Source organism: Trichomycterus rosablanca, chromosome 16 (assembly GCF_030014385.1).
Source record: "Trichomycterus rosablanca isolate fTriRos1 chromosome 16, fTriRos1.hap1, whole genome shotgun sequence".
In the NCBI taxonomy this organism is placed as follows: domain Eukaryota; kingdom Metazoa; phylum Chordata; class Actinopteri; order Siluriformes; family Trichomycteridae; genus Trichomycterus; species Trichomycterus rosablanca.
Window position 1 is genome coordinate 11,577,172 of NC_086003.1, and position 27,484 is coordinate 11,604,655.

Below are 27,484 nucleotides of genomic sequence, written 5' to 3' on the forward strand. Positions count from 1 at the left end.
CCCAAACCTAGGAAAATTTTGTATTGCTTTGAAATTATTTGATCCAGATTCACCAATCGTATTAAGAATTCTATCAAGACTATATGCAGGGGTACCAATAATTTAAACATGTGTTTTTGTTAAAACAATTATGTATGATTTTCTTCAAATACTTTTTTTATTATTGTGGAAAGACAACCTGTTCCATATTAACAATAATAATACACCTTAGAAAGACATTGTTTAATGGGTTAATGTACTTTTGACATTGCAAAGAGGCAATGACATTGCTGTTTATATCTCCTCTTACATGTGCTGGTTACCAACAAGTTGAGTGGGCAGGGCAGGGATTGTGTCAAATCATACAAGTAGCCTTGCAAAAACAGGGGGATGTAAATAGTTTTTAAATTAAATTAAATTCCACTTTTACAAATATTTGTAAACTGTAATTATAGCAAAAATGATGTGATCACAGAGTTCAGGTGTTCAGCAACACTTATTATAATTATTCAAACCTCTTGAAGATGTAGTGTTGTGGCTTTAATTTTAAATCGATAGAACTGTCATTTTGAACTTAATCACCTATAATGATGAAGTGAAATAAATGTTTTAAGAGTTTTAAGAAATGTATTTCAAAGTTTTAGACCTGTTACTGTAGACGATACTCAACAGGCGTACTTTAACAAATTCTTCATAGAAAATGTAAACGAATTCGAGAAACTAATGGTTTTCGAATGTGATGTCCAACAAGCTGATGGTCAGGTGTGTACATACTTTGGGCCATACACCGATCAGGCATAACATTATGACCACCTTCCTACTAATGTGTTAGTCCCCCTTTTGCTGCCAAAACAGCCCTGATCCATCGAGGCATGAAGTCTGACACCTTGCTCGTCGGTTGGATCGGACCACACGGGCCAGCCTTTGCTCCCCACGTGCATCAGTGAGCCCTGGCCGCCCATGACCCGGTTTACCACTGTTCCTTCCTTGGACCACTTTTGATAGATACTGACCACTGCAGACTGGGAACACCCCACAAGAGCTGCAGTTTTGGAGATGCTCTGACACAGTAGTCTAGCCATCACAATTTGGTACTTGTCAAACTCACTCAAATCTTTACGCTTGCCCATATTTCCTGCTTCTAACACATCAACTTTGAGGATAAAATGTTCACTTGCTGCCTAATATATCCCACCCACTAACAGGTGCTGTGATGAACAGATAAGCAGTGTTATTCACCTCACCTGTCAGTGCGCATAATGTTATGCCTGATCGGTGTATAGTGTATCACTAAAACTGGGATTCAACAGTAATTAATCAGAACACAGTATTGTTGTTCATGTGTAATTAAAATATGATGAACAGCTAAAACAAGGATGTTTCAGATTTGAGTTTATTACTCAAAAACAATAACAAAAATAACCAACCAAAAAATAAACCCAAATTTATGACAATGATGTTCATATGGATGTTTTTATTTGTTGGGTTATTGGTAAGGCTGTGATGTGTGGTTGTGTCATCAGATTGAAACATCACTGATAGCTGCCAGATCCTGGTTTTAATGCCAAGTTTCTTCAGGAACTTAAAAAAAGATAAAAGGAGGCAGCTGTGTTATCTTGAAACAGTGTCATTTATCATCAGTGTCATATCTACAAGCATGCTTGTGTCAGATGTGCATAAGGATACTTTATTCTGTGTGTTTTCTTTTCTTTCATCACTAAAAATGTATCCACTTCATAACAACAAGAGAATAGCAAATGCTAAAGCATTTTTACAAGTCTTTATAAACAAAGGTAAAAAAATGAAAGAAAACGGGGAGTACAGTAATACTGTATTCATAGCAACAACTTCAGTTTTTTTTTTTTTCTTTTCTTTTTATCTCTTAAGGGAGAAATACAGAGACCGTTGTCAGAGGGGCGAAGTCAGACATACAGAGAGTTTGTTTCCACATCACTTCTTGAATATTCGCTTGTAATGTCGATTAAAATACAATCAAAAGCAAACAATGAAATAAACAGTAGGATAATAAACACTCCGAGGAGAAAAAGATGACGTTTCTACATTTCCTACACAGTACAACAAATTTAAAAATAAGATGTTCTGTATCTGGAAAACATTAAGCATAAGTGTAACTCGCTGGTCTTGATTGGAGTCTTTATGTCATTCGTGGTCATTTGCATCATGCTATTTTTTAAGAACCTTGTGAATGTTTGCCTGTCACAGACTTGTAAAGATATTTGTGCTGTCCAGACTCAAGCTGCAGGGAAAAATCAACTGAAAGCAATAAGATCAATAATAAAGGGAGATTTGTCCAGAATAGAACAGTAAGCACAAGGGAGGACACTGCAGTGTGCTTCACAAGGACGTGGAAGATTGACAGCAAGTGAATGTTCTTCCAGAAATAAAAACAAAACACCTTGTTTTAGACCCATTAAGGGATGTAGAAGTAGTTGAAAACCCAGAGGGAAAGATTTTTATACAAGTTGCTGTGGTGCGGTAGGCCGCTGCCAATGAGCGGCATGGCAGACACACTCCTTATGAGGAGCACAATCGCACTTTGCTTCTTCTCAGCTCACACAAACAATATTGTGAGTTCTGTACATGGGTGTAGGTGATCGTTAGGCATTAGCATTAAAACTTGCCCATGAAAACCCCAACGGTAGTGTCAAAAAGTTCATTTGTGGAGTGACGCAGCCATCTACTGGTGGGGAGGAGTGTATGGAAGAGCTGCACATCCATCTCAGTACATGATGGGAGGTTTGGTGTAGGGTCTGTTCTCTAGGAAACATCAGACAAGAGAAGAAAACAGAAGGATGTATTAGTTGACTTCTATTAAGATCAAACAAAGCTTTATTTATTATATACCTCAGGTAACACTTCATAACCTGGAACACCTAATAATTAATCGATCCTGACTGATAAGTAAGAATAGTCTGCATGGAGAGAGTCACAGTGGGAGCACACAGTTTGGTGTGGAGAAACTGCACAGAGCCCTGACCCCAGAATCCATTGCCAGCCAAGCCTTCTTGTTCAACATCATTGCCTGATTTCTCAAATGCTGTTGACTAAATGGGCACAAAGTCTCGCATACACAATCAAAAATGTCAGACACCCTTGTCTGTGGGTTAGGAGTAAGATGCCCCAAAATCTTATTGCTAGGTGTCCGATACTTGTTAGCCAAATTGTAATCCAAAGGTAAACTATTTCTCTGTATTCATTTAACATCTTTGTTGAGGCCCCCAGGAAGCTTGTTGGTGCCTCCAAGTTCAAAGTACAATGACAAGCAGCACAGCTTTCTACCCAGCAACACTGGTTGCAGCCCATGTAGACTAACACAGCTAAATGATTTTCAGATATACTATATCAAGCCATGTTAACACAGGAAACAAGTAATGGTTGAATAAAAGCACAGTGAATGTATGTTACTGTGGACTCTAATGGAACTTTTATTGGAAATGTAATTTCCTTTAATTCTTTAATTTCCCTTTAATTTGATTAAAAATTAGCTTCTCTACATTCTCTGCAAAATTAGTTTTGAGCTTGACTCATTTAGCAGTAGCTGTTGACTTTAAGCACCAGATCAGTAGAAGACAGCTGGTTGGGAAGAAGCCCAAACTGGCACGTCTGTGACTGCCGATGAAGAGGAAACAATTAATTAGGAGTGGAGTGCTTTTACATGTTTAAAACATCAATTCTAGTAAGACCAGATGAGCTAATGTGAAATAAAGACATAAACAAAGCTGCAATTAATGTGAAGTGTAGAGAGCGAGGCAGAAACAGTAAATAGTATTTATGTGTAAACAAATATGTGAGGTTGGGTAGCTGGGAACTGGGGCTTTACTCAATGTGAATTACAGTTCCAAATATCAGTCAATTTCAGCAAAAACCTTTCAGGCATTTGCTAAAAAAGCTGAAGATGAAAAAGGAATTTTACCTTTTAGCACAATAACGAAGCATACCAACGCATACCTCCACATCAACAAAAGAATGGCTTCACCCAAAAAACATAACATTTTGGAATGACCCAGCCAGAGTCAAGACCTAAATCCAAAATAAAAATCTGTGGGATGACCTGAAGAAAACTAAGCACAGGACATGTCCTCATAATCAGACAGATTTGGAGCACTTTTGCAAGTAAGAGTGAGCAAAGAAAAAGACCTGGCACTGTCCTGCGGAAATAATGGACTTTACGTGAAATGATACCACCTTGATGGCAGCTAATGTCTCTCTGACATTAGAATATACGCCGTCATGTCAATGGTACCTTCACACATATGCAGGTCACCCACGCCATGAGCACTGATGTACCACCATACCATGACCGATGTCGGCTTTTACACCTTCGCTGATTTCAGTCTGGATGATCTCAACATCTGTTGACAAGATGAACTGTAGACCCATCTAACCACAGCACACGTTTCCACTGTTTTTTAATCTATCTGAGATGAGCTCAGACCCAGAGAACTTGGCGGCTTTTCTGCATAGAATTGATGTACAGCTTTCAGTATGAATTGCTTCAGGGGTCTAAATCAAAATCAAACTTTTTTATATATCTGCCAGCTATCAAATGTATATTGAAGCCTTAAATCTTCCATAAAAGTGCTGCCCCTTATGGATGGAGAATCCAACAATGCAGCCTCTACTATGACACTGACCAGGATGCAGACACAGACCTTGTAGTTGGGATATAATCAAAGCTGATTATATGAGAAATCTGTGATTTGAGTTTATGCCTGGCTAGTAAACAGATGTATAAAACAGTGCATAAAGAGTTGTGCTATCCGATCAGACACAGCAGTGCTGCTGGAGTTTTTAAATACCATGTCCACTCACTGTCCACTCTATTAGACACTCCTACCTAGTTGGTCCACCTTATAGATGTAAAGTCAGAGACGATCGCTCATCTGTTGCTGCTGTTTGAGTTGGTCATCTTCTAGACCTTCATCAGTGGTCACAGGACGCTGCCTATGGGGCGCTGTTGGCTGGATATTTTTGGTTGGTGGACTATTCTCAGTCCATCAATGACAGTGTTTAAAAACTCCATCAGCATTGCTGTGTCTTATCCACTCATACCAGCACAACACACACTAACACACCACCACCATGTCAGTGTCACTGCAGTGCTGAGAATGATCCACCAACCAAATAATACCTGCTCTGTGGTGGTCCTGGGAGAGTCCTGACCATTGAAGAACAGCATGAAAGGGGGCTAACAAAGCATGCAGAGAAACAGATGGACTACAGTCAGTAATTGTAGAACTACAAAGTGCTTCTATATGGTAAGTGGAGCTGATCAAATGGACAGTGAGTGTAGAAACAAGGAGGTAGTTTTAATGTTATGGCTGATCAGTGTATGTAATGTCATATATGAAAAGCTACTTATTCGTTCATTTATTCATTGTCTGTTTTACTACCACTTTATCCGATTTTTGGGTGGGTTGTTAACCCTTAATTGCTTGCAATGTATACAGTCTCAATTGTAAGTCACAAATGTAGTCGAGTTAATTGGAGATACAAACATGTGTGTTTGCCCTGTGATGGAGTGGTGACCTGTCCAGGATACTTAATACATTTTGCCTAGTTAATTCCACCCACCGTGACCCTGAACAGGATAAATGCATGATTAAACAGACAATGAATAAATGTTGAATTTCACCAAATACAAGTTGTTTCAATTGTTGCTTGGGTTTTCTTGTACATCACAAACCAATGCTCTCCATTTGTCAAGAACTTTGAATGGCAGCTTGGACATAATAAGACTGGTTCTTATTAGTATCACACTCCACAACCCATAATGTTATATTATTATTTACCCGCTTCTTTATTTTCCACCACCTTTCTTATGACTCAGCTGCTTTAACCCAATGCATATTTCCTCCTCTACCTATTAGTAAGTTGCATACTTATAGATATGAATGGTACCCAGCAGTTTAATTTGAGCATGCTCATTCAGTGCATCTGGAGTGGGTAATTTGTAGATTCAGCTTGGTTTGCATTATTACTAAAGTTGGAGGTAAGCAACAGCACTTTCCTGTGTAGGGAAGACTACTGATGGTGGCATCTATGCTCGCTCAACATTCCTGGTCCACCACCATAATTACTTTCCTTCCTTACTCTTCCCTTCTACCACTGTCTAACTACAGTATCTCTGGCATGGTGTACTGCTTCTTATAATCAACTTGTAAAGTGGTCACCTTCTTTTGTGTTCAGCAGTTTGCTGTTCGCCACTTGTCTTGATTAATCAGAAAATGCACAGGTTGGTGTAACAGGCCAACGTCGGCTTGGAACCTGAGAAAGCGTAAAAGGCTTTTAGCTCACTGTGTGGGCTCTCTGGAAGGACAATCAAATCTAATGAAATCAGTTGTCAGTGCTAAGCTTGCAAAACTGTGAAGTCCGACTTGGGAGTGAAGCGTGAGCTAATTAGATATTTGCCGGGTTTAATGGATAAATGTAGTGAGGTGGGGCGCAGGGATGCAAGCGAGTTAGGAGGGGGAAGGGCTGTACGGTACACTCAACCTAATTAGATTTTTTTGCAAGACATAATGGATAAATGTGGCGAGATAGGTGGGTGTCCTTATCCATAGACCTGTTTGGTATGCTTACACTAAACAATGCATTTGAGTGACTTAAAAACAGACTGGCACCAAATTCTGACCTGCCTGTGAAGGTCTTTGCTTTTATTTAAAGAATAATTAAAAGAAAACAGGCCATTTGCCAATGTTTTAGATATTACAAACAGCCCACAATAAGCTTTTATTTACCTGCTGATAAAAAGGGTTGCCAGATCTGATATTATTTATCCTCATTTCCCTGTTGCCAGCATGGTGCATGGTAATTGCTGTCGAGAATGAAGAATGAAGAAAAGCTTAGTCTTGAACAATTATCGGCCTGTACTGGCCTTGATGTTATCCATTGTCAATAAGTTTTATATCATTCTTGGTTCTGTAACTACAAACCGAATTCCAAAAAAGTTGGGACACTAAACAAATTGTGAATAAAAACTGAATGCAATGATGTTGAGGTGCCAACATCTAATATTTTATTCAGAATAGAACACAAATCACAGATCAAAAGTTTAAACTGAGAGAATGTATCATTTTAAGGGAAAAATATGTTGTTTCAAAATTTCATGGCATCAACAAATCCCAAAAAAGTTGGGACAAGGCCATTTTTACCACTGTGTGGCATCCCCCCTTCTTCTTACAACACTCAACAGACGTCTGGGGACAGAGGAGACCAGTTTCTCAAGTTTAGAAATAGGAATGCTCTCCCATTCATGTCTAATACAGGCCTCTAACTGTTCAATCGTCTTGGGCCTTCTTTGTCGCACCTTCCTCTTTATGATGCGCCAAATGTTCTCTATAAGTGAAAGATCTGGACTGCAGGCTGGCCATTTCAGTACCCGGATCCTTCTCCTACGTAGCCATGATGTTGTGATTGCTGCAGAATGTGGTCTGGCATTATCTTGTTGAAAAATGCAGGGTCTTCCCTGAAAGAGATGACGTCTAGATGGGAGCATATGTTGTTCTAGAACCTGAACATAGTTCTCTGCATTAATGGTGCCTTTCCAGACATGCAAGCTGCCCATGCCACAAGCACTCATGCAACCCCATACCATCAGTGATGCAGGCTTCTGAACGGAGCGTTGATAACAACTTGGGTTATCCTTGTCCCCTCTGGTCCGGATGACATGGCGTCCCAGTGTTCCATAAAGAACTTCAAATCGTGACTCATCTGACCACAGAACAGTCTTCCATTTTGCCACACTCCATTTTAAATAACCCCTGGCCCAGTGCAAACATCTGAGCTTGTGGAGCTTGCTTAGAAATGGCTTCCTCTTTGCACTGTAGAGTTTCAGCTGGCAACGGCGGATGGCACGGTGGATTGTGTTCACTGACAATGCTTTCTGGAAGTATTCCTGAGCCCATTCTGTTATTTCCTTGACAGTGGCATTCCTGTTTGAGGTGCAGTGACGTTTAAGGGCCCGGAGATCACGAGCATCCAGTAGAGTTTTACGGCCTTGACCCTTACGCACAGCGATTGTTCCAGATTCTCTGAATCTTTTGATGATGTTATGCACGGTTGATGATGATAACTTAAAAGTCTTTGCTATTTTACGCTGGGTAACACCATTCTGGTATTGCTGCACTATCTTTTTGCGCAACAATGGTGGAATTGGTGATCCTCTTACCATCTTGGCTTCTGAGAGACACTGACACTCTGAGAAGCTCTTTTTATACCCAATCATGTTGTCAATTGACCTAATTAGTGTTAATTGGTCTTCCAGCTGTTCGTTATATGCTCAATTTCCTTTTTCCAGCCACTTATTGCTACTTGTCCCAACTGTTTTGGGATTTGTTGACACTGTGAAATTTTGAATCAACATATTTTTCCTTTAAAATGTTACATTTACTCAGATTAAACTTTTGATCTGTCATCTATGTTCTATTACGAATAAAATATTGACATTTGCCATCTCCTCATCATTGCATTCAGTTTTTATTCACAATTTGTTTAGTGTCCCAACTTTTTTGGAATCCGCTTTGTATATTCTAAAGGTCACGAGTTTGATTGCTCTCAGTTAAATCTGTTTTATTCCCAGTTTCCTCTTGATTAATGACTAAATTCAGGTAGCCATCAACATTTTGATCAGCAGTGTGATTTCTCTCAGTTTCCCATGTTTTTCAGATTGTTTGAAGCTCTTCAAAAACTCTTCAAAAACTAGTTTTAGGACCTGCAATGAGCAACAGCTAATAGGAGCATGACAGAGATCTCAAGAAACCAAAATCCTAAAGTATAACGACTGTATTACATAAATGCGGTTATAATAGCAGTGGCACAGCAAGGTCTTAGACGGTTCTTTGTGGTGGTAGGCTCCTATGATTTCACTTTTCTCTTCATGGTGCATACCTTCATGGAAACATAGCCAGCTAAGTTATTATTTATATATTTTTGTATTATTATTATTATTGTATTATGTACTATTTGACTGTGCACTGTGTATTGGCAGTTATAATTAGATACTCCTTATTTACTGTAACAGCTGATAAAAATTCTTAGTGTGTGATCTTTACAGGTAAGTGGCTGTCTGTTATGTGATATTTAAAGATCAAAGATTCAGTCATGTGGTCTGTGGTTGCATGATTTTTTTAAGTCATGAAAGGTAACACTAGGCTTTAGTAACAGCTACATCTCAGCACCTCTATGACCCTACATAGAACTTTGCAACTGAAATCGCAGAATCTAGTAAGGTTTGGGTTGACAGTGATAGCCTCTCAGAAAGTGTTTTGGGCTATTAATCATAAGGTTGGGGGTTTAAATCCGTGGTCTTTGAGCAAGGCCCTTAACTTTCTTGGCCTCAAGCATACAATGGCTGACCATGCACTCCAATCCCAGCTATGGGACAATTCAGTGTCTCCAATTAGCCTAGCGGCATGTCTTTGGACTGTGGGAGGAAACCGGAGCACCCGGAGGAAACCCACGCAAACACGGGGAGAACATGCAAACTCTGCACAGAAAGGACCCGGACCGCCCCACCCGGGGATCGAACCCAGGACCTTCTCGCTGTGAGGCGACAGTGCTACCCACTTAGCCACCGTGCTGCCCTTTTAACTCTATTTATTAAGAATTTCAAACACAAATGACATCACTTTTCTACATAGTCACCTTCTAATGCATTTTCCCCAGCGTCGTACCAACTTTAATGCCATCAGCAAAAAATGTTTTTGATTGAGCGTGTAGCTGCTGATGCACCGCTGCTTTCACATCATCACATGAAAATCTTCTTCCCCTTAAAGCTTCTTTGAGCGCTTCAAAAAGGTGGAAATCAGATGGTGCTAAATCCGTACTATAAGCTCTCTCTCAGTCTCTCAGACACGACCAATTACTACTTCTCCTGCCCTCACCGTTTCCAACAAAAGTATAAAAGTGCGGAAACTTTTTGAAGATCTCGTATATATGACTAATAAAGGCATTCCATCTGCCCTAGATTATTATCATGTATCATTATTGTATAAAAGCTGTATGTTTTTACAAGCTAACTGTGAGAGACTATACAAAGCCTGCCAGTATTTTACTAAAAATGGCTGAACATGAACTAAACAAGGGTTGTTGATTTAAAGTAAACTTCATCTCTAAAAAAACTGCAACTGCAAATGAACTCCCTTTAAATGCCCTTTCAACTGCAAATGAACTCTGGTACCTCCCAAGGTAGACAAAGCTGAACAAAAACTACTCCATGAAGATTCAAGAGTTCCGAATGCCCTGCTGTTGTTGTTCTGCCATCAAAAGCATGAGAAACATGTCTCTCAATTTGCAGGCTGTGAAATCAGCTACACGTCTCTAAATTCACCCCCTGTTTTTTCAGTCTAGCAGTTTGTGGCCTGTTTCCACTGTGTCTTCTGTAAACACATGTATTTATTCAGTGACCTGCAGCCTCACATTTCCATAAGATCTAGAACAGAGGGTCTTTAATTTGCTTTCTGACTTGTGGATAATAGGTCCCATTCATCACAGTCAACTTAGCTAGATTTGGGAGGTTCACTAGGATCACAGGGGTGCACAGATGGATTTAGGGTAAATATGAAAATGTGAATCGTCAGGCAGTGTACCATAAAACACAATTAGAAATTGAAGAAGATAGAAGCATAAAACACAGATGGAACAGCACGAGTTTGTAGTCTCTCTGAGACATCTTCAAAGGCTCTGAAAAGACATAAGGTGGGGTTTTGGGAAAAAATAAGGAGTCTGTTTAGTGTAATTGTAGAAAAGGAGATGAAAGGTACCTAACCCTATTGTGGCCTCCTTGAGACCATGGAGGCTGAGGTAGCTTTGAACCAGATGTGATGCACGTGACTGGCCTTCTTCCTCAATTCCCTTCCCTTTTACCTCACAGCCCTTACAGTTTGGTCTAATGACATGAGGGCACCTATATTTAGAGTACTTAAAATGTATAAACCTTCCTAATGAAATAAAGGGTGTTTGGTCCAAGAGTCACATGTAACATATGTGATTTATGTATTGCACTAATAAGCTCTCAGCGTGGTCTTACATCTGCAGAACTAAAAAGATTTACAGATATAATATTTTAACTCCCGATTTCCATGTACACCACACCCGCGTTTAAGACAAACCAACATAGTGTCATAGCAAGGTTTTGGGTCACAACAAGCCACCATAACAGCATTAATATGACTTGATGTAAACACTTTAAGTCTGGAAGTGTACTGGGGTACTTTGGTTTTTATGACAATGGTGAAGAGAGCTGTCAACACTATAGGCAATACCATGATTTACATAAGTTTCATACTCATCCAACCATTTAGCTCTGTGAATTGGGGCATTGTTATTCTGGATTAAAAAATAAGGATCACCCATTAAAATAAGTAAATAAATAAGTAATTAGTCAGATTAATTGATGGACATTTTAAGTCACTTAAAGAACAGTATTTCTTTAAGCATTAGTCATTAAACATGCATTTTAAGCCACAATGTCCTGCTCTTAGGGCTAGGTGATTTTCACGATTAATTCGGTTAATTTGAGTGACCGTTTTCACCCGATGTTCGAAATGTGACAATCGCGATTGTTTATGTACTTTATATTTTAATTAAAATACTAACATGTCACGAGGCAGAAACTGGGCAGACGCTCGCGGAACATATATCAAGGAAATCCACAAAGTTGAATCAGTTCATCTGGACACAAGTTTGTTGTAGAGATACGTTTCGTCACTCAATCCGAATGACTTCTTCAGTCTGAGCTGGTGGTGGATACCCCAACCTTATATGCAGTTGATTTGCATAACAACCGATCACTGCCCATTGCATAACAATGGAACCGGTGATCAGGTCCATCCATATGTAATTCACAATGACCATTAGTTACAATGGCCATGTGTGTCTTTCACACATGATTGGGGTATAGCTCCTATTACGGCGTTGTATGATGGTGAGAGATGTACTGTCAGGCCCCCTCCCCGGTTCAGGGATGGTCGTTCCCTCTTCACGTAAATGGCCTCTTTGACTCCACGTTCAAACCAGCGTTCCTCCTTGTCAAGGATCTGCACATCTTCATCATTAAATGAGTGGCCGCTGGCTTGCAGGTGGGTGTAAACCGCGGAGTCCTGGTCAGAAGAGGTTGATCTTCTATGTTGGGCCATCCGTTTCGCCAGTGGCTGTTTAGTTTCCCCGATGTACAGTTCCCGACAATCCTCCCGGCACCTAACAGCATACACTATGTTACTTTGTTTGTGTCGAGGAACCCGGTCCTTAAGGTGAACTAATTTCTGGTCTGATGGACCTGATCACCGGTTCCATTGTTATGCAATGGGCAGTGATCGGTCGTTATGCAAATCAACTGCATATAAAATTGGGGTATTCAACACCAGCTCAGACTGAGGAAGTCATTCAGATTGAGTGACGAAACATATCTCTACAACAAACTTGTGTCCAGATGAACTGATTCAACTTTGTGGATTTGTGTACCTGGATTATTGAGCATGCATCAACAGATTATATCTAGGAAAGTTTAATATAAAAGATGCCAAAACAGTGTACAAAATCAGCGAAAACTAATACAGTAAACGGAAGACAACAAGTGTCATACACGGTAACGGTTAGATTCAGTAATAAGGAGCGCAAACACGATCAGAAGAGTTTAATTAAGATTGACTGAATCTAACACAGCTGAAATGAATCAAAACTCCGGAGCCGATGAGCGCGATCAGGATTGGCTGACCGGGGACATGTGATAATCACGTGAGAGTCCGTGGGAGCATGGGAATTGTAGTCTATATTGTTAGAAGCAGATCTTAAGACCTCCATCCACCCCCCAGTCACAAGAGGACAAAATCAAAGCTGAGCTGAGTGATTACTTGATGCCTCCCCGGTGTAGATACTGATACAGACTCACTTCAGTGGTGGAAACAGTAAACAGGCTTGTGTTCCTTTTAAGAAACCTGTAAATAACTTATATGGTTTTGCACTTTTCTTAATGTAAGCAGGTTCTGCTGCACATTATTTAAAGTGAGTTGTTTATGAGTTATTCTTATAAAGGATATAGCTAATTAAGATTTATATTTTGTTTTAATTATTGTTAATTATTGTTATACAGTTATTGTTATAAAGTTTGAGTTCCTTGAAAGGATAATTATCGGTAGTGCTGTTACTATTTTTGCACTTCTGCAGTCTTTTAAATTAAAATGTAAAAAAAAAAAAAAAAAAAAAAAAAAATCGTAATCGAGAATCAGTAATAATTTAGTTTTTTTTCTGTTCTGTTTTCAAATAGATCCAAATGTTACTTTAGTTTATGTTTCTGTTAAAACACAAGCCAGATAAACAGTATTTGTAGGTAAATCATCAATGCTGCTAATAAATCTTTGTTCATAGTTGCATCAGTCTCTTCCTGCCCCCATTTTGAGGTCAGCTGGGCTGTTAATGTACCAAAATCGGGAACAATGCTTTACCAAACACATTATTAAGTGTTATTGTTGCACTTTTTCCACTTACATGAACCATGAACCTTGAATATTTTAACTGTCCTACAGTAAATTCTTTCCAATGTTCTTTAAACTGTTTCTGGCTTTAAATAATATCTGACATCGTTTTGGTATGAACTACATTATTTCGTAAAACAATAAGCCTTGTAGTTAAGTTCACACAGCCCACTACACATTCTTACCTGGTATAGCTGAGTTTTCCTGCTGATTGCCATTATGTTCAGTCTCCACTTCTGGTATCACTGCTTCTAAAACAAATCAATGTAAGAATTCTGTTAAAAGTTGCTTATAGTACAATTAATCACAACAACTTTTTGGCTGGAGGTTAATATAAAAGGCTCTTTTGCATGAAAATGTAATAAAAAAGCACACATAAAACCATACGTACAATGCTTTTAAATAAGTGGAAACTGCTTGTGTGAGATGTTCTTTAAAATCATGACAGATTTAGATCTCAGAGATGTTTTAAAATTGAGATATCTCTCAGATGTTTTAAAAATGATAATAGTGTATAAAAACTGTACCTCACATTAATGCCTGTTATTTTAGACATGATATGTCAGTTAATAAAAATTATCATCTTTAGGCAATCAATAAAGCACTGATTATGCTAAAAGATTTAATGTATTATACAGTGGTACCTTGTAACTCAAAGTCCTCTAAACTCAAAATCTTTGAAACTCGACGCACTTTGTGGAGAAATCTGTACCTTTAAACTCGACGTTAACCTTAAACTCACTGTGTTCAGCTTTGTTTTTAAATTTATTTATTCATTTCAAATTAACAATGAACACCCGCTTTGTTCAGCGCTTGGCTTGAGTGGTGCAGTAAAACGTCATCAAAGTGCAAATATGAAAAATTGAATCTGCATTTGTGTGGAATTACTGTCAAATTCACTCTGAAAGCGTCCACATGTATCTGTGTTTAGCTGGACTTTACCTGTTTCTCTTTCAAACTTGTGTTATAGCTCAGGATTCTGAGAAATGGTAAAAATCAGCTTTTCCGAAAAAGAAAAAGAAAAAAAAAGCTCAACGTGACTTAATATTAAAAAGAACGACACAGAAACACTAAACCTCTCTTAATTATTACTGCTCATAAGTTCTCTCCACTAATGAAATTCCTCGTTCGTCGTTTTAGTACAATAAGTCACGTTAGGTTTTGTGCATTGGCACACTCCATATGAAACAACAGCACAGCCAGTGCAAAAGTGGTTTTGTCACTTCTCATGTGAATTACTGAGCTCGCTAAGGAATATGGTATTCCAAGATCGAAGCATCTCCATGATTGAGAAGCATAAGGAATAAAAAAGTAAAGGTAAAGAGCAGGTTTTATTGTATTTTTTATTAATTTGTTTAACTGTTTTCAATTGGATTTCAGAGTTTTTATATTATATTTGTGTTATTTTCAGTGTGCAGGTGTCAAAAACAACCCCATTATTTTACATTAGCGTAAAATATATGCAGTTCCACGGGACCATGGAATGCATTAACAGGTTTCCCATACATCCTTATGGGAAAAAATATTTTGAAACCCCTTTTAAACTCAACGCCACTCCCAGAACCAATTGCCATCGAGTTACCACTGTATCTGTATTTAATTTTTGAGGCCTCAAACTGCATAGGACAATTAGCAAAACAGAAAAGAAGTTACTTCTTAGAAACATGCAATAATCTGTAGACCCTGTTAGTAAATCACCATACTTATTTTCAGTAGTATTATCAGAACGTTGACATTGAGTTTACAGATATTTTTACACAAACTGTAGCAAAAAAGTAACCATGCTAACTATAAGAGGTTTAACCTAACCAATTTAATGTTCTCTTTCCCCTGATCAAATGTAATCTCTTATTTACAATATATTACACATTAACTGTATGTAGAATTTTACTATGAAAAAATGTTAATCAAGGGCAGTTGTAGCCTAGTGGTTAAGGTACTGGTCCAGTAATCAGAAGGTTGCCGGTTCCAGCCCCACCACAGGTTGCCACTGTTGGGCCCTTGAGCAAGGGCCTTAACCCTCAATTGCTTAGACTGTATACTGTCACAACTGTAAATCACTTTGGATAAAAGCGTCCGTTAAACGCTGAACATGTAAATGTAAATATGAACATGTAAACATATTGTCTTTAAATGCACTTTATGACCAAAAAAATGTGGATGCCAACTAATTATTGACTCTTATTGCTTACAAATGTATTAAATCAAAAACATAAAATAAATCTGATGTTCCCAATTTTTTGGCAACAGTTTGTGGAAGGTTTTCTTCTGTGCACAAAATGAAGTCCATAAAAGGGGTTTTGATAAGACACTCCATTGGCCTACACAAAAACATTAGATTGTAGATTGCAAGCCAACTAGAGTTGCTTTCTATTATTTGCGTAATATCTCTAAAATAAGAAATATACTATCTGTTAATGACGCCGAAAAACTGATCCATGCGTTTATAACTTCTCGGTTAGATTATTGTAATGCTCTTCTAACTGGATGCTCTGGTAGATCCTTAAACAAACTCCAGTTAGTTCAAAATGCAGCAGCTCGAGTGCTAACTAGAACTAAAAAATTTGATCATATCAGTCCTGTTCTATCATCTCTACACTGGCTGCCAGTTAAATTTCGCATTGATTACAAAATACTTTTACTAACCTATAAAGCGCTACATGGTCTGGCTCCACAGTATCTGAGTGAGCTTATTAATTACTACAACCCAGCGCGTCCACTTCGTTCACAAGATGCAGGGTTACTTATAGTTCCTAAAATTAAAAAGACCAAAGCTGGTGGAAGAGCGTTTTCTTACAAAGCTCCACAACTCTGGAATAATCTTCCTGCCTCTATTCGGTATTCGGACAAATTTAAAGTATCCTCCAGACCACCCAAGAAGGATGGGCCCTGCTGAGTCTGGTTCCTCTCAAGGTTTCTTCCTGTAATTTTCAGGGAGTTTTTCCTTGCCACAGTCGCCCTCGGCTTGCTCAACAGGGGTTTTTGTATCTGTTGGTCCTGGATTTTGTAAAGTTGCTTTGAGACAATGTATATTGTAAAAAGCGCTATATAAATAAAGTTGACTTGACTTGACTTGACATTAGTGCTGATCTTACAAATGCAATTTTTACTGAATGAGCACAGATTTACACACACTCCAAAATCTAGTAGGAAACCTTCCTAGAACTGTAAAGGCTATAATAGCTGCTAAGAGAATGAGGGAAGAGATGGTGGGGAGTTGGGGGTCTATATTAACACCCAAAGTTTTGGATTGATTTATCCAACAAGACCTTGGTCATGTTTCCACATGCTTGTTGTCATATAGTGTGTATAGGCCAAATATATGTGTTAAAACAAGACACGGGCCAAAACTTTAGCTGTTTATTCTTTATAGAAAATAATTATTCACAGAACACAGGGAGATCATATAAAATGCAGAGACATAAAGAAGAAATCCCTTTGTCTGAGTACAGATGATAAAACAGCAGATGCTACCAGATACAGAGGCTGTCACTCCCAGCCCCCAATCCCTAAAGCTCTCACAGATGAAAGACAAAAGACATATTTTTCTTAATGAATTTGCATTTAATCAGCCTTTGCCAATAATTACCCATGCACTCTAAAAACACTTGCAGATGTTCACATCCACTCACAACTTTCAAATCTTTCCCTCTGTTCACATTCTGCTCCTGGTAAGATCTTCACAATTAAACAAGTGCAATCAAAACAGCAGGCGATTAGGAAAACAGTTTACCTCTCACTAAGTGTGCCTGTTTCGAGCATTTATGATAAGCATCGGCCTCTATTTCCTCCTTGCGCATTATGACGCTAATGCACCACTAATAGTCGTGGCTAATATGGAAACACCAATCTCAGCATTGATAAAGAAATATGAGACAGATGAGAGGGGAGAGCAGTGGAAATAAAGCAGGAAAAATAGGCTGAGAGTGTGGAACAATGAATTGGGAAAGAAATGAGAGTCGAGCAGAGCTAATTCAGATAGAAAGGAGATGGAAACATATCACATTGAGAAATGAAAGTGAGAACTATGCAGTAGCGTCCAAAATTCCATATGACATGCTCTAGCTTACATTATTAATTATTTTATAAGCTACAACTACTATACAGATAAAATACAGGTATGCAATAACTGACTGTAGCCCATATGTTGTCATATACACACTTTGTCACCCTCCTGTACCCAATTTATTAGTTGAAAGGGACCTTTACTGACCAGATGATGTTTGGGTGGTAAACCATTCTTAGCACTGCAGTGACATGATAACGGTAATAACTAAGGCCCTACCTAATTCACGGCCGTGAAGATTGCAGTGACGGGCCATGAAATGAGCCTAATATGCAATTTGCTGTGAAATTCAAAATTTAGGGTGTGTGTGTTTAGCGATTTAACATTTTTCATTCGTGTAGCGTTCAAGTGCCTCACGTTTACTGGTTAATATGCACTATGAGGCGGACCTAGCGTAATCGAGCATCTTCAGAGTTTGCTGAGTTTATAAAGAAAGAAATAAACTGTACATAGACAAACTATCAGGAGCAAAATACTTTACTGACTTGTTCTTTTGAGGCTCACATGTGTAAAGAAGCTCACTTTTACTTTAATTATGGAATCCCCAAAGGGACAAAATGCACTCAATACATAAACACATAGATCAAACATTGTCAGCACACTACACCACAGAAAAGTATATTACACTAGCAATCCTAGCAATTCAGTTAGCAATCGGTTAGTCAAAATTTCCAAGATGTCGAGGTCTAAAGCAGCTAAATACACAGGTAACTGAGTTTGGATAACTCACAACCAGTTTGGATGAGAATTTTTTGTCTTTGAGAGGTAAGGTAGGCCGTGCTGTGTATTGTAGCTTCCATTTATTCTATCATTCAATTTATGAGTGTTATTTAATGACTGCCAAGAAATGTGTCACTTTCCTTTAAAGCGCATTTTACTCATGAATTTAGTAGAGCCCTAGTAATAACATGGAAGCGTGTGTTGTGAAGTGTGCAGTGCAGCAGCATTGTTGTGATTTTTAAACATCTTTCTGTCAAAGCTGGGAGGATAATAGTGCTCCAACCAAAACTAAAACTGATCTCTTGAGAGAAAAAAACAAGGGAGACACGCACACCAGCCAACCACCTTGCCAACTGAGCAATGACTCAGCACCATGCGGGTGTTCTGGGTATCCATAAATACCCTCAAACTCAGGTGCTAAGTGTTAGCACTGATCAGCGCTGCAGCTGCTGGGATTTGTAGCTTGTCCGGGCTCAGAATGGGTCGATCTATGCTTCCAGCCACCCGAGAAACCAGACAAAAGGGGTGGCTCGATACAACTTTTTTATGTCCGATATCGATACTGCAAATTGAGTATCTGATACCAATACCGATACCAATCCGATACCATAAGCCTAAATAAGTCATTTCTCCTCTCACACAACTAGGCAGTAATAATACATGCCTCAAGGCACCACGGTTAAACTTGCTATCTAAATGGTTTTCTTTATCTCAGGTGAGTGATTTATCTTTTATAAAACGATTTTTATTGTGTTTAAACAGTGTTTTTAGATGTGGCAGTAGTAGATGATTTTTCAAAATGCTAAAAGTTTAAGTAGATCAGTGTGTTTTAATTTCTGAATAGCTGTTGCAGATGTAGATCAGTTGCAGGTGTAGATCAGTGGCACATGTTAATGATGTCATCAGGATGCACCTTGTTACGGCAGTTGCCGAGTGAGCTGGCAATAAACAACACTTTGTTGGAATGTATCTTTGTGTGTTAATTGCTTTACACACTAACAATGGCCATATTCACATTAAATGTTATGTACATTAAGTGTTATTTACATTAAGCAACAGTATCGATTCGGATTACACGTTTTTTTTCCTTCCGATATCCGATCCAGTGATTTGAGCAAATATCGGACCGATACCGATATAGAGTATCGGATCGGTGCCAGCCTACTAACCAGTTACAGCAGTGGTATAGAAACAGGCTGAGAGAGTTCAGTAAAAGGAAGCATACCATTGAGACTCATGCAGAGGCTCTCGGGAGAGGTGGCCTGTTTGAGTGCCTGCTCCACCTGCTCTCTCCTCTTCGACTCAAACTCCAGAGCCTCCTGCAGTTTCCTTTTTGCCTTTTTCTCCTTCTTAAGACGCTTCTGGATGGTAGCTGTGAAGACAAAAGAGAGAGCGAAAATGGAATAACGTGTGAACTGGCATGAACACACAGATGTGCCTCGCTGTGACATTCACACCTGGAATTATAAAAGCGCTCAATTAACACTAGCGACAACATGGTGCAGCACAGTGGATTTAAATCTACTTTCAGAGGAAGCGTGCGGGGTAAAGCTGTTCTCACCTTTTGGCTTTGCTAACATCACAACTAGTCTAAATAGATAGTAATGAAATTACAGAAATTAACATAATTCATTTAAATTAAATGCATTAAGAATACTATGCACACATTGTCTTTTGATTAATCACTATCGTAGTAAAGTGCTGTACAAAACTGCATTTTAAATAATTAGTCACATTAGTCACACTTCAGAATTCTGAACCATTAGGCTCAGGTGGCGCAGAGGTAAAAATGTGTTAGTCCACTACAGCTGAGATCTGAGGATTTGGATTCGAATGTCAGCATTGCTATCAGCTGATCAGGCATCTGCATGAACATAATTGGCTAAAATCAGAGTTAAGGTCACCAAAACAGCCTAGCCATTGGGAAGTGCACTTGTATGTACACTCTCAGTGCTGGTCCCAAGCCTGTATAAAATATAGGTGGGTTGTGTTGAGAAGAGCATCCTGGTACATTTTAACACTGCAAATTACAGCAACACTGCCAAGGGTTTAGATTAAAGTTGTTATACTTTATTGTTTTGATTTGCTGTGTGAATATATTGGAATACACCACTTCCCCCATGCATGCTGGGTAAACAGATTATTCCAAAACTATGGACACTAATTTAAGGTGGCCCATCTTTGGTGCCTCATTCTTCATGACTTTGGAACAATAATATCAATGTATGTCGCCAAATACCCCCAACAAAAACTATCTCTAACCATCATTTCTCCTCCACCACACTATGCAGAACTGTACAGTTGTAAAGTTAATAGTTTTTATTAAAGCTGCCAAACCTAGTGATGAAAATGAATAAATTATCATTACAGAAAAAGCATTCTAGTCTTTCAACAGGTGGGGAATAAAAAGAGTACAATGATCCACCTTGGTCAGCTGATTCTAAAAAGTGCAATGGCTGATCAGAATAAAAAAAACAAATAAAGCCAAATCAAAAGGAATAGGAATAGTTATTACAACAGGACTAAAACAGGACAAAAAATTAATCAAATACCCAAGGTGGAATTTCTTCTTCTGAATTGAACACGCCCCATGTGACACATTATCAATACTTGGTATGGAATTGGAGAGACTAAATATAAGCATTTGTGGATTGTTTGCTGAACACATAGTGCTGTTCTCAGGAAAAGAGGGGGGAATATCATGGAGTGTATGTTTGGATTCACAGCAACGTTGTATTCAGAAATCCTACAACCCTGTGAGTAGCAGAGTCATATCACAGAGTTATCAGCCACATTTGTGACAAAGCCAGGAGATATGGCTATTATCCAGTGTTACTCACCAACTGCTGACACACAAGTTGGACAGATTAAACAATTCTACAAGGAGATTGAAAATGTACTTGCAGTAACTCCCAGTGACTCACTAGTTAAAAAAAGATGCAGAAGTGAAGTCCTTGGGAAATATGGTACGACAGAAACTGGTGAATTTCAGTGCTGAACAGAAGTTGGTCAATGTCAACACACAGTTCCACCTACACCTAGTATTTAGAAGAGTCCAGATCATGAGACCAGAACTCTGACTACACCATGATCAGTCAGCAGTGGAAACAGTTAATAAAGTGCAGCATGTGACTGATCACAATCTTGTGATTTTGACGATGAAGCTCAGTTTAAAAAAAGGCAAATCAGTAAGCCACTGCTGATAGTCCTTGAAAAACTCAAGTAGCAATACCAAGTAGAGGCTGCCAACAGATTTGAAGAGCTAGATAGACTGTGGCAGCAGATGAAGGATGTCATCCTGAAAGCCGCTAAGACAACTATACAGAAAAACTGCAACAAATGCAGGAACTGGATTTTCTTGACACCCCTGAGATGTGTAGTTTATTTGGAAGCTACTGCATATCCATATGTGCTTCCTGGTGTTGTTTGAAGTGGTAAAACTGGTTTGATCTGTTAATATTTTAGAGCCCAGTGGTGGTATAGTTTACATATATTTTACACCCTTTGGAAATGCAATAGTGTGCAGTTATACATGGCAAGCATACACAATTCATGATGCTCATGTTAAACAGTTTTTTGTTGATGTTTTTTGGAACAGATGTTGCTCCTAATTGTTTATCTTAGAAATTAATACAACTCACAGTTAAACAGAACAGCTCTAAAGGGGCAAACAGTTGACAAACACTGACTTTCCCATGACAGTGCCACATTAAAATATGAAACCATTGTCGAACCATTCAGTAAGACCTAATCCGTTACCATTTTTTGTCTCTAAAATTGTATGGCTGTGTATTGAATTTTATGCACCACTCAGCAGTGGGTATGATAAAACAGCATAACCTACTTCTAATAACATCATACTTTTGTCTGCATACTTTTACCCATGTAGTGTTGTTTTATTGTTAAGCCACCACTCACCGCCCCCGACGTAACCAATCATGTCTGTGTAGACGGCCGGCGGGCCAGTAGCACCATTGAGATTAAAACCCCGGATCACTATAGTAGTGGGCTGGTGTGATTTACCACTGTGCCACACGAGTGCCCCGTATTGTATTGAATTCAACACTGATCAACCATAACATTAAAACCACCTCCTTGTTTTATCAGCTCCACTTACCATAGAGAAGCACTTTGTAGTTCTACAATTACTGACTGTAGTCCATTTATTTCTCTACATGCTTTTTAAAACCTGCTTTCACCCTGTTCTTCAATGGTCAGGACCCCCACAGGACCACCTCAGAGCAAGTATTTAGGTGGTGGATCATTCTCAGCACTGCAGTGACACTGACATGGTGGTGGTGGTGTGTTAGTGTGTGCTGTGCTGGTATGAGTGAATCAGACACAGCAGCGCTGCTGGAGTTTTTAAATACCATGTTCACTCACTGTCCACTCTATTGGACACTCCTACCTAGTTGGTCCACCTTGTAGATGTAAAGTCAGAGACGATCGCTCATCTATTGCTGCTGTTAAGGTTTTAAACCTTCATTAGTGGTCACAAGACGCTGCCCACGGGGCGCTGTTGGCTGGATATTTTTGGTTGGTGGACTATTCTCAGTCCAGCAGTGACAGTGAGGTGTTTTAAAACTCCAGCAGCGCTGCTGTGCCTTATCCACTCATACCAGCACAACACACACTAACACACCACCACCATGTCAGTGTCACTGCAGTGCTGAGAATGATCCACCACCTAAATAATACCTGCTCTGTGGTGGTCCTGTGGGGGTCCTGACTATTGAAGAACAGCATGAAAGGGGGCTAACAAAGAATGCAGAGAAACAGATGGACTAGTCAGTAATTGTAGAACTACAAAGTGCTTCTTTATGGTAAGTAGAGCTGATAAAATGGACAGTGAGTGTAGAAACAAGGAGGTGGTTTTAATGTTATGGCTGATCGGTGTAGCTGTTCTAAAGTGCAATACCACTTTTGCATTTCAGATGCATGTTAACAAGAACAATGCTCCAGCCAACACCAGTACTGGCTTCATAAGGCACGTGCCAATTGCTTTTGAACGTGTGTAAGCAGAAGTCTTTTTGTATGTATAATCTTTCACAGCAATTAACAGCTTTGTGCAATACACTTAGTCTGCCCCCCTACTAGCAAACACACACACACAAACATGCACACACAGACACACACACACACACACACTTATTGCATTATCTCTGTAGCCATCAAATCTTCCTCACACCTCTAATTACATGCATTTGATTTGCCAAATCCTTCATTTCCTGCACCATTAAGAGCTGCATATAAATACCACGCATGGCACTAACAGCCATGGCTAATAAATTATTGAAGTGTTTGTACATATTGTCGGAGTTGTTATCCAGCCGGCTAATTGGCTTAATTTCTTGGCGCGAGTGGTGGCAGTTGACTCAGCAGTAAATCTAACTGCTGGAGATATTCTTTTGGCAGAATACCATCATGGTTTAGTTATTTATGTGGTGGAGGCAATTATAATGATTTTCTATTCATCACTCATATATTTATATAAATATAAATGGTACATTTTCATTCATGTACTCTAAGCATAGACCAGAAGGTTATTCTGACTTAAATAATTATTTAAATTTTATTTGAAGACAAATAATAACATGTAATGGGGAGGGTTGTGTCTTGCTGCTGAAGCGTGAGGTCAAGCACCTGCAAAAATAATTTTAAAAAGTGCAAGATGCTTGACCAAGGTAAAAAAAATACTGTGGCTAAAAGCAACAAGCAAAAAAATAGGGATAAACATAAATAATTAGGGTAGCTAAAATAACAGATACAAATGAAACACAAAAAATCTGCAGCCTGCAGCAGAGAAAGTGGATAGAAGAGGGATAGTGCAGAACTAAGAACTAGTTGTCACAGTTTGCTCTGGCTATCTGTGACAAAAAAATGGTTGGGAATCCTAAACACAGGTTCAGCTACTGAGAAATCTGTACTGCCAACAACATGCTGCTATCAGGACAGCCAATCACACCTCAGGATGGTTCATGGTAAGAAAGGGAGTCCAACAAGGATGTAACATCTCAACATGTCTGTTTAACAACCTGTCCTCTGAAAAAAAGTTAGGGAATCCTAAACACAAGACTGGTGCTGCCTATGCCCTGAATGGTTCCACTATATGGGGACTGGTCTGGAAAAGGGGTTGTCCCACTGCTGCTGGGGCAGCTTGCTCATCAAACTGCAGTGACACTAAAAATAGATAAAGTAGGCAGGCACCCCACACCGGCAGAACACGGGTCAGAGAAAAGCAGGTTGCCAACTGAGGAGCTGGCAAGTCTGAAAGAGAGAGACTGTGATTATATAGACATGCCCACCTGGAGCAACAGAGGCTGTGCCTCTGTGCCCACTCTGCTGGCCAAAAATGGCAACACAGAAGGACATGACTCCAATGTGGCTCACTGCCGAACTTCAGCAGCTGATCCTTGTTACATAATGGGTTCCCACGTAGCTAACTACAAGGTACACACAGCAGCTACTAGTTTTACACACAGTAGGAACCAATAACACTGGGTCCACTAGTAAAAATCTTTTGCCATCTTTCTTGATTGTATTACAGTTTAATTTTTAAAACATATACACAAATTTCAGAATTTTCTCAGTATTTGATATGGCCATTTTTATAATAAGTGAACAACAGCTGCTAAATTGTTAACAGAAAAGATAAGACTCTGCGAAATCTGACCTCTTATCATAAATGTGTGTCACGTATCTCTGTGCATAAAGGTATTACATTGCTACACCAAAACTGTAATTTAAATATGCTTGTACCTAATATTATGTACACACATACAATAAAATGCACACACACACACACACGCACGCACGCACGCACACACAATGTTTCCTGCATGTACCTCGGCTGTGAAGTTCAGAGGTGAGCTGTCTCTCCAGACTGTCTCTCATTTCTCGCTCTCTGTACAGCTCCATCTTGAGCTCTTTCCTCTCCTGCTGGACTTGTTTCTCCTGCACACGTGCATTGTCCACCGCCACCTTTAGCAGGCCCTGCAGTACCCAATGCACACGCAAAAACACATTACGTTAATACACAGGAAGTCCCACATACAGTAGTGTTCAAAATAATAGCAGTCCAACACCATTAACCTGATAAATCACTGTTTTTAGTAGAAGTGATATTTCTACATAGCAAAAAATTTACTTGAAAGTGTATTAGAGTAATGAAAACAAAACAAACCCAACAATTAGGACATGCATCCCACTCATTCTGAGTAATCGAAGCATTGATTGAAAGGGGGTTGTTCAAAATAATAGCAGTGAGGAGTTCAATTGGTGAAGTCATTCATTCTGCAGAAGAACGAGTGCCAGTTTTGGCCCTTATTTAAGGTAGGAGGGTGGCAAATGTTGCACAGGTTGGTCATAGCGCATTTCCTTTTGAAATACTGGGGAAAATGAGTTGTTCCAGACATTGTTCTGATGAACAGCGTACTTTGATTAAAAAGTTGATTGTAGAGAGAAAAAACATACAGAGAAGTGCAGTGAATTATAGGCTGCTCAGCTAAAATGATCTCAAATGCCTTGAAGTGACAACCAAAACCTGAAAGATACGGAAGGAAGCGTGGAACTACTGTTCAGTTGGATCGAAGATTAGCCAAAATAGCAAATACTCAGTCAATGATCACCTCCAGAAAGATCAAGGAACATCTGAAGTTACCAGTGAGTACAGAAGATGATTAAATGAAGCCAATTTACCAGCAAGAACTCCCTGCAAATCCCGTTGTTAAGAAAAAGACGTTTCCTGAATGGGTTAACATTTGCCAAGGAACACATTGACTGGTCCAAAGAGAAATGGCTCAACATTTTGTGGACTGATTAAAGCAAAATTGTTCTATTTGGGTCTAGTGGCCGTAGACAGTATGTCAGACGACCCCCGAGCACTGAATTCAAGCCACAGTACACTGTGAAGACAGTAAAGCATGGTGGTACAAAATGATGATATGGGATGTTTCTCATACCATGGTGTTACGCCTATTTATCGCATACGAGGGATCATGGATCAGTTTAAATATATCAGAATACTTGAGGAGATCATGTTGCCCTATGTTGAAGAAGAAATGTCCTTAAAATGGGTGTTTCAACATGACAATGACCCAAAACATCTTGGTTACAGACAAACAAGATTGAGGTAATAGAGTGGCCAGCCCAATCCCCTGACTTCAGTCCCAGAGAGAACTTGTGGGCTGAAATCTGAAACGTGTTTTTTTAGGCAAAACCCAAAATTGCAGAAGAACTGTGGAATGTAGTCTAATCATCCTGGACTGGAATACCTGTTCAGAGGTGCCAGAAGTTTGTTGACTCCATGCAACACAGATCTCGGAAACAATTGTTCTGCCACTAAATATGAGTTCAGTAATTTAAAGTAAAGTGAAACCTCAAACATTTTTTCATGTTATAGATACATTTTTTGAGTTTTTAAAGAAAAATGCTGGCACTGCTATTATTTTAAACAGCCTAATATTCATTTTTCTTAATTTTCTGTAAAGGATTGACACAAACTAAATTTTGTTAATGTTTTGATTTAGAATTGAAAGTGTAGTATTTTCAGTGCATTTGCATTTATGGAAATAAAAGTTATTATAATGATTTTGTGCTTTATTCGCTTTTTTAAAATCACTGCTATTTTTTTGAACACCACTGTATCATTACACTTTGCTTAAAGCCATGCTGAAGAAATGTTGTTATTCACACCCTCGTGTTTGTGTTTAGATTAAAATACATTGAGACTGTAGAATTCTAAGAATGCCTTAAAATAATTAATGTAGACTATTTATATCAATATCATATATATGCTCTAGTTATTGGTGTTTTAGCCACAGCCACTGTTAAGGTCTTTAATATCAATTATAAAATATAGATCATATGCTCTTAGATCTGTGGCAACAGTTAAGGAAACGCCAATTTATGATTCCACGTCACTGTGCTCCCATGCACAAAGCAATTTCTATTTAAAAATGGTTTAATGAGTTTGGTGTGGAGAAACTACATAGGTCTGCACAAAGACCTGACCTCAACCCCACCTACTGGGATACATTGGACTCACCCAACATAATTGCCAGACCTTAAAATACTGTTGACTGAGACACTTCAAAAGTAGAAAAGTAGAGGCTTTTATAGTCAAGATGAGGGTGCCAACTCTATATTATTGTCTCTACAAGCTTTGCACACATGGATTTAGGCAGTTTATTCAATTTTTCATGACAGATCCATTTAAGATCCATGA

The 27,484-nt window shown here is 39.0% G+C and overlaps 1 protein-coding gene across 1 annotated transcript in view; it reads right to left on the reverse strand.

The window, feature by feature from the left end:
* Positions 1 to 1,436: 1,436 nt before the first annotated feature.
* Positions 1,437 to 27,484, reverse strand: part of dacha (dachshund a) — a 255,396-nt gene continuing 229,348 nt past the window's right edge. The window contains exons 10-13 of the mRNA XM_063011819.1: positions 25,104 to 25,251; positions 19,484 to 19,630; positions 13,658 to 13,723; positions 1,437 to 2,757 (exon numbers count right to left, since the gene is read on the reverse strand). Of these exons, the coding sequence (XP_062867889.1) occupies positions 2,720 to 2,757; positions 13,658 to 13,723; positions 19,484 to 19,630; positions 25,104 to 25,251 (399 nt within the window). The 3' untranslated portion in view covers positions 1,437 to 2,719. The remainder of the gene's footprint in view (positions 2,758 to 13,657; positions 13,724 to 19,483; positions 19,631 to 25,103; positions 25,252 to 27,484) is intronic.